Source organism: Martes martes (assembly GCF_963455335.1).
Source record: "Martes martes genome assembly, chromosome: 10".
NCBI lineage: Eukaryota > Metazoa > Chordata > Mammalia > Carnivora > Mustelidae > Martes > Martes martes.
In genome coordinates this window covers 9,434,495-9,442,868 of record NC_137898.1, presented here as the reverse complement: position 1 = coordinate 9,442,868, position 8,374 = coordinate 9,434,495, and the positions used below count along the sequence as shown (strand labels likewise).

Below are 8,374 nucleotides of genomic sequence, written 5' to 3'. Positions count from 1 at the left end.
GATGCCCCGCCCCTCCCCAACGACTTCCCCCGCCTCCCGCGGGACCTCGCAGTGCATGTTGGGGCTTGCAGTTCCGGCGTGAGGGGCCGTGCGCGCGCATCCACCGCCGGGCGCGACTTCCTCCCTCGGCCGCCTGCCGTCGCTCCCGGAAGCTGAGCTGGTTAAAGTTTCAGCCCTTCCTTTCCCCACCCCTTAGTCCCACAGACTGCCAACCCACGTAGCTAATAGGTGGCCGGGCTGGAGCTTTCTCTTATCTGATTGGTTTAGAGTCTTGTAGCGTCTTGACAAACTCGCCGGGGATTGGTCGAATCGTCAGTTTTGAAATTTCGGAGGTTTCGCCGCGCTGCGCGGCCCCATTGCGTCTCCGAAGCGGTGAGCCCTGGAGACCCAGAGCCGAGGGTTTTGGGCCGGCCGGGGGCTCTGCTAGGGAGGCCGCCGGACTTGGATCGGAGCAGCACTTAGCAGACGCGGTGCAGTCGAGTGAGTTCGCGGGGCGGCCGGCGGGGCTGGGGGTGGTTGGCGGTTCTCTACCCTCCCGCCAACGCCGGACCGGGGGCGTGACACCCCCTGCTTCGCCCCGCGGCCTGGAAATGCACGGGCCACTTCTTCCAGGTGGCGAGGTGACCTGCCTTGGTCCTGGGGCCTGAGATGACCCCTTATCCTCCGCCTAGGTCACCAGATTCCGAAAGAATAATAATCCTCCCCCTTTCCGGTCGGGTGCCTTGTTTTGTGCTGGGAGACCCTTTGTAGACCTGGACGCACATGAAACGCACACCAACCCGGGATTATGCCAGATGGCATTTCTGTACAGTTAACCCTCGCTGAACACCTCCCCCACTAGCTGAGCAACGTTTTAAATTGACCATTTCCGGAGGCCAGGGCCGCCCCTCATTTGTCCCTCTGCAAGGACTTTCGCAGTCAGCGAGCGATTCGATTCCATCCCGCCGCAGTGATCTTCCCTGCGGGTGCCCAGGCCCAAAGGGGGCGCCCACCCTTCAGAGACTGAAATCGAGCCGGCGGCAAAGATTGTGGTCAGGAGCACGGTTTAAATCCAGGCCCCGCCCCTGACTTACTGGGGGACTTCGACTTCTCTTTGCCTCAGTTTCCTCATTGCACACGGATGTCCTTGAGATCATGGTGGGCGGTAAATGGGACGATGCTCTACCTGAGCACTGAGGCAGGACTCGGTAAGTGGGAGCAGCTATTTATGATCGCGACCGTCTTTCGCTGAGGTGTGGTAGACGGTTAAGTGCTCCACTTCCTGCACCTCAAAAAACGGACCTCCGGTCTCGTGGGTGGTGTGAGGGAAGCACTGGGAGAGGAAGGTGCGCTCCCTTCTCCCTTGGTGGGATGTCGGCTGCCCTGATTTGTGCACACAGGTTCTTCATGGGGCAGAAGAGATTTTCTTACTGTTCTTTCCAGGAGCCTCTGTGGTACACTGATCCTTTCTTAGAGTAATCTCTGTTCTAACTTATAGTGACCCTTTTTAAAGAGCCAAGCTGAGGTCTTTAAAAAACAAAAACAAAAACTTTATAATGGAAGAAGCCTAAATAAACACTTCTTTTGCACGTTGTGAAAGAAGCTCTCACCAACTCTGTTATTTTGAACAATTACTTAAAAAAGAAAAAAAAAAGATAGTATAGTGTTGCTTGCTGTAGCTCTTCAGCGAACCTTTGTTTTGGTTTTGGCTTCTTTAAACAATTTTCTCTTTCCTGGCCTGGAACTGGGGTTCTGCAGTTTGCCAGGGCTGAGCTCTGGGACAGAGGGTCTGAGGGGAGGGACTGCGGCACAGAGGCCATGCCTGTGATTGGCTGGCTTCAGGGCTGTCTCTGCCCAAAGCTTCTGCCGTCCTGCGTAACTGGCCCTACCCTGATTAGGGCTGCTTCTGGCATCTAGGAGCAGGAGCCTAACCTGTGTATGGCGTGCCTTAACCTGTGTAGAATGGTGTCCTTGTGTGTTGCCTGGGGGGAGAGGTACCTGAAGGATGTTTATTTCTAGGTGTAGAACTGACAGATGAATTAATTCATTCAATAAGTAGTCCCTTTATGCCAGGCACTGTGCCAGGCTCTGGGCTTTCATCTGCAAGCAAGACAGACAAAGGCCTGCCCTGGGGGAGCAAATGTTTAGTGGGCGGAGACAGGCAGTAAGTGAACAGGTAGATACGCAGTTACCCAAGTGCCATGCAGAGAACTGAAATCTATAGATGGGATCATGGTGGTGGTCAGGTCCTTCCTGAGTTGCTGAGATCCAGGTACAAATCGGAGACAGAAGTTTCCAGATGGAGGGCAGATCTTGCTTGAGGAACAAAGGCTAGTGTGCCCTGGAAATCAGGCCCCAGGAAGTCTTGTGAAGCTGCAACAGGGCCTGGTGTTAAGCTCTATAAGGTATCAAGGGATCAGTGATTTAGAACCTCCTTCCGGGAGCTTCGATTTTTTTTTTTTAATATTTATTTATTAGAGAGAGAGCTTGCGCAGAGTTGGGGAGGGGCAGAGGAAGAGAGAAACTCTGGACTCCCAGCTGAGAGCAGAGTGACGCTGGGGTCATGACCCAAGCCAAAACCAAGCCACTTAACCGACTGTGGCACCCAGGCGTCCCAACCAGGAGATTCCATTTTCAGTGGGAGGCTGAGCTCTGCAGTTTCTTGCTTTTAGGGGTGTAGATCAGGGTGGTGGGTCATTGTCGTGGCATGAGACATGCCGTCTGTTATGATGGCTGATGTCCATCACTCATTCATTCCCCTGTAAGGATATTTATTGAGCTCCCGCTGTGACTGTAATGAACACTTCTTCCTGGCCTGGGGCTTTGATGATGATTTTATAACTGAGCCTTAAGGAGGATTACCTGAGTTGCTGGTTTGTTTTAGAAATGAAGAGAAATTGATTTTGTGTTTTTTGTATTTTCTGAAAATTAAGACATTGCTTATCCACTCCCCTCATGCTCTCTCATTCATTTCTAGGGCATTTCAGTTTAAGGGAGAAGGTGGTAGGGGGCTCTTTGGAGAGGAGCATGTCTCTGAACCCCTACTTTCTTACCAACTCCTTTGGAATGCAGAATCCTCTGTTCACTGACCTTTTGAAGAAGCTGTTGGAGCTGATGTTCTTTGGCCAGATGCCTAGGGTCAACTTGTGTGTAGCTCAGGGTGGCTGTGTCTAGCCCTTGCTTACCCCAGGTAGTAAGGGGAGACCCCACAGGCCTGTGATTGGGCAGGTAGAGAGGGGTCCTGTGCTGCCTGCAGTTTCTCCCTGATCCAAGAAAGCAGTTGGCCATGTCTTGTCATTTTAAGCCCCAGAAAAGGCCATTTGTAAGGACTGTTGCTACCGGAATTGGCTGGGAAGTGTGGACTTAAGGGGACAGTGGGCTGTGTGTTGGGGGTTGGGGGTCAGCTGGGAAGGCATTTGAACAGCAAGAAGGGGGGCCCTCCTTTTTGCCAAAATGTGGTTAGTGGATTGGCATTTGGGATTTTGCCCCTGTGGGAGTGGCTGTGAGCAGGAAGGGGCTCTGATTCAGTTACTGGGTGACTGTGGCTGAGGACGGGAGCTGGGCCCTGGCAGGCTCTTCCCCTGGGGGAGGTCCTAGCCCCCAACCCTGAGCCCTTGTGCTTCTTGTTCGCTTTCACCAGCCAGAGCCATCATGGGGTCGACAGCCCCAGGGCCCATTCACCTGCTGGAGCTATGTGACCAGAAGCTCATGGAGTTCATCTGCAATGTGGACAATAAGGACTTGGTGTGGCTGGAAGAGATCGAGGAGGAGGCCGAGCGCATGTTCACCAGGTAAAGGCAGGCGTGTGCTGGCAGGAGGTGCCTTGGGAGCACAACAGCCTTCATCCCTACCTGACCCGTAAGACAGGCTGCCAGGGGTCCCACCAGAGTGCGAGCTGTGCTGGGGGCTCCCCTAGGATAATGGGAAGAAGGGGAGGTGGTCCTGGGCTGGGCCTCAGGATGGGGCTGCAGAGGCTCGCCTGGGAGCCTTGCTCTGCGCTCTGTGTCTCTGGGACGAAGCCCCGAATGCCTGGCAGGGGGCTTGCATGTGGCCTACAAAGCTTGGTGCGGGTCATCTGGGCTCAACCTGTCACTGCCAGGAAATGGGTGGGGCCAGACTGGGTCAGGGAGCGGGCTTGCGGTTCTGGGGCAGCTTCGAACATCACTGTCCTTGTACCAAACAGAGAATTCAGCAAGGAGCCTGAGCTGATGCCCAAAACACCTTCTCAGAAGAACCGGCGGAAGAAGAGACGGGTTTCCTATGTTCAGGATGAAAACAGAGACCCCATCCGGAAAAGGTGCGAGGAGGGTCAGCTGGGCAGGTGGGGTCCTTGGAGGCTTGGCGCCCACCAGGACGCATTGGTTCACAGGCGGAACCTCTGCTCATGGGGAGCAGAGGCCGGCGGGGGTAGTGGTGGATACCATGTGGGCCATGCTGAGGGGTAGAATGTCCCAGGGAAATAAAGCGTGACCGAAGACCCCTAGACCGTGGAGTCCAGAGCGTGTGTGTGTTTGTGTGTGTGTGTGTGTGTGTGTGTGTGTGTGTTTTCTGCATCTTGGGGGATGGGAAGGATTTCCAGACGTGGGAGAAAAAAGAGAATCCAAACTTCTGCTTGGGAGCAAGGAACCAGAGGTGTGCACCAGGGTTCCTCCTGTTGCTGTGTTTGACAATGCCCATGGAGATGACTGTGAGTTGCAGAGTACTGGGGGAGAGAGGCTGGGTCTTGGGGTCAGGTAGTCCCTAACGCACACACCCTGGCTCTGCCCCTTCTCGGCTGGGTTAATTTTCCACCTTTGGGTTAATTTTCCACCTTCGAGCCTCAGTTTGCCTGTCTCTAAGGTGAGGAGGGTAGTCCCCGCCTCTCAGGGTCTTCTTTTGGATTTAGCGACAGCATGACTAGAGCCTCCTCAGCATGACTAGATGCTTGGCACAGTGTGATCTCAGTCAGTGGGAGCTTTGTGTTGAGTTTAATCTTCCCAGCAGTTCTGTCCGGTCTGGCATTGTCCCAGCTTTACAGGTAAGGAGGCTGAGGCTCAGAGAGGAGCAGCCCGCGGTCTCGGCTGGGGTTTGGCTTTGGTCTTCCCCCAGCCAGCCCTCTGAGTCATACTCCATGCAAGCTAGTGGCTCCTGGGGAGATGCGTGTGCCCCTGCTGGATTGTGGGGTGCCCCTTGCCGTGTTGCGTTGTCTCAGCTTCTGCTCCGGCTGCCTCCGGCAGGTTGTCCCGCAGAAAAACCCGGAGCAGCCAGCTGAGCTCCCGGCACCTCCGCAGCAAGGACAAGGTGGAGAAGCTGGCCACGGTGGTGGGGGAGAACGGCTCTGTCCTACGGCGGATGACCCGTGCCGCGGCCGCAGCTGTGGCGGCCACCGCGGCGTCCGCTGCCCCCTCGTCCAGCCCCGAGTCTCCCACAGCGCTGACCAAGAAGCCCGCGAACAGCGCCGAGGGCCAGCTGGTACCGGTGGTGGAGATTAGCGTCAGCGAGCGCCGGAGCGCCGAGCAGCACCTCGGCGGAATCACGTCCACCCAGGCGCCTTCCCAGGCTCCGTCCCCTCCAGCCGCAGCTCCCGCCTCCCCCAGCATCTCGATGTCGGAAGAGGAATCAACCCCCAAGAAGCCAGAGGCCAGGAGACTGGAATCTGTCACCGTGACCTCCCTAATGGCCACACCCCAGGACCCCAAGGGCCGAGGGGTCGGAGCAAGCCGGTCAGCCTCCAAGCTCAGGATCGCGCAGGCTTCCCCGGGCCCGCAGGACCTGCCGGGCTCTCCGGCGTCCCCGTGGCAGGAGCGGGTCTTGGCTCCCATCCTGCCGGACAACTGTTCCACGCCTACGGGCACCCGCGTGGACCCGCAGTCAGTGCGGCGCAGCCTGATCGCGCCGTCCTCCCCTGGCCGCCAGGTGTCGCTGGCCGAGAAGTACTCGCTGGTGGACCGAAAGGAGAAACCTGTCCGCAGGTCTAGCAGAAGGATTGGCAAGAAAGCCGCCGAAGAGCCGGCTGCATCAGCCCGCATCATCTGTGAGTCTGGGGCGTGGGGATCCGCCGCTGGTGGGGGCCCCCTGGAGGGTCCTTGGTGCCTGGCTCAGCCAGAGGAGCTCCGGGGAACAATCTAGCAAGGCGCTGTCCCTAGAGCTTTCTGCAGCTAAGTAAATGTGCCCTGTCTGCTGTCCCCTACCGTAGCCGCTGCTAGCCCTATGTGGCTGTAGAGCTCCCCAAAAAGTGGCTAGTGTGATTGAGGAACTGAATTTTTAGTTTTATTACATTTTACTTAATTTAGATTTAAACTAGTGGCTACCATACTGGGGAGTGCAAATCTAGTCCGACCCTCTTATTTTACAGATGAGGAAACTGAGGTCCAGGGAGGTTGGCCACAGTGTCCCTGTGATTAATGGCCAATGTTGAGGTTCAAACCTAGGTTTTTTAATCCAGGGTTAGTGTGTTCCACTTTCTTCCCACAGAGGCTCACGTAAACTGACCGCATTTATAGGCTGCCTCCTGATAGCACAACTGTTGGTCTGGGCATACTGAGGGGAAGAGACTGGGCTGTTCACCGCAGCAGGCTCATTCTGGCGGGACAGAGAACTCAGCCATTTACCTGCCCTGTGACCTTAAACAGGTTATAGAAACTTCTTCATGGGCCTCCACTGTTAACAATAACCTTTGTTTTTTTTTTTAAGATTTATTTATTTATTTGAGAGAGAGAGAGAGAGTGTGCGCAAGGGGGAGGGCCTGAGAGAGAGGGAGAGGGAGTCTTAAGCAGATTCTGTGCTGAGCGTGGAGCCTGACGTGGGTCTCATCCCAGAATCCCGAGATCACAACCTGAGCTGAAACCAAGAGTCAGATGCTTAACCTTAACTGACTGTGCCACTCAGGCATCTTTAGCGTTAGTCATTTTTTATCATCATCTGGTCCCAGCTCAGGGGATATTGTTCTGGTGGGAGCAGCTATTATGAGCCACAGAGGAGGATGGGCAGCTGGGAGGAGTCTGGGCTGGCTGCCTGGAGGAGGTGGGGTCTGAGCTGGGAGGGTTTTGAAGGGTGTCCCGGCTTTGGCAGGTGGGAAAGAATGTGGGGAAAGGTATACCCGGCAGAGGGAACAGCCTGTGCAAACACCCAGAGGAGTAACACGGCAGGTAATGGGGTATCCTGGGCTCATGTGCCACCCAAGGGGCTTGGGCTTGACCCCACTGATGCAGAGGATGTCATCCCTTGATGGTTGTTGAACGGCCCCTGGCACTGTGTGAAAAATGGCCAAAAGGAAGGGAGCAAAGGAGGCAGGGAGACTAGGGAAGAGGTTGCCGCCGGGGTCCAGCCAGAGGACGGTGAGGCAGTGGGACTGATGGAGAAGAAGGGCCAGGTTTTAAGTGAATGTGTCTCACAATTGGGGTCAACGTCAGCCTGGCGCTTCCTGATGTGTGAAATGCTAGGTTGTCATTTGGCCCTTGCAGTAACACTGTTAGCCTGTTAGAATTCCTGCACTTTACAGAGAAGGAACCCGAAGCTTATGGCAGGCACCTAATCTATAAGATTGGGAAACGGGCTTGAGCCCTTTTCAACCTTTCTGGAATGGCGGGCTGTTGGCTGAGGAGGCCTTGTGGAGGGCCCTGGAGTGGGGTTCGGTCCGGCAGGTAAGGCTGCCTCCCCTTGCCAGGTCTCTTCCCTCCCTGGGGAAGGACTTGCTCTGGGTCATGGGGCCTGAGGACACGCAGTACGGGCACCTGGCTCACTGTCCATGTTTGGATTCTCAGAGTGGCTGAGGTGTCTGACTTGCCTCGGTGCTTAGCTCACGCCTGAATCTGATCCTTGGAAGGGGTCTGATGGAGCGGGTGAGCCTGGAGCTCTAGAGCCGGGGCGGCGGCGGGGGAGAGACTCTAGACAAGTCTTCCTCACTCTGAGTGCGGGGCTCGTCCACCTTGAGGTGCAAGGAGGAGGGAAAGGAGGGAGATGGTAAAACCTGGCAGTTAAGCCCTGGAGTCCCACAGAGCCTCGGTGACCTTGGGCACACCCTTCTCAGGACCTCAGTTTTCCCATCCGTTGAATGGTGAGAACACTTACCTTGAATGTTGGACCTCATCTTAGTGCAAGGGGAGGTTACCGGCTCCGTCAGTCTTAAACCGTAAGACCCCAGAAGGCCTGTGTTCCTGAAGCTCCGTCTGGGCGTGGCCAGGCTGACCCTGACCTGAATTGGGCTGCAAGGGTGTGGAGGGTGAGAGGGAGAGAGGCTTCCTGGAGCCCTTCCTGATGCCCAGGCTCTGGGGCTTGGCTGACAGGCAACTTGGGGGGGGGTGTCTTAGTTTGTGTTCCCCCAGAAGCAGCCTTGATGTCAGGATTGAGTGCAGCTTGTTAATTTTGGAGGTGCGGGACATGCCTGCAGCGGGGTCGTGGGGAGGTGAGACAGGAC

At 56.0% G+C, this 8,374-nt stretch overlaps 1 protein-coding gene across 1 annotated transcript in view; it reads left to right on the top strand.

The window, feature by feature from the left end:
- Positions 1 to 320: 320 nt before the first annotated feature.
- Positions 321 to 8,374, top strand: part of INCENP (inner centromere protein) — a 25,006-nt gene continuing 16,952 nt past the window's right edge. Inside the window, exons 1-4 of the mRNA XM_080816775.1 lie at positions 321 to 480; positions 3,620 to 3,770; positions 4,163 to 4,276; positions 5,196 to 5,992. Of these exons, the coding sequence (XP_080672901.1) occupies positions 3,631 to 3,770; positions 4,163 to 4,276; positions 5,196 to 5,992 (1,051 nt within the window). The 5' untranslated portion in view covers positions 321 to 480; positions 3,620 to 3,630. The remainder of the gene's footprint in view (positions 481 to 3,619; positions 3,771 to 4,162; positions 4,277 to 5,195; positions 5,993 to 8,374) is intronic.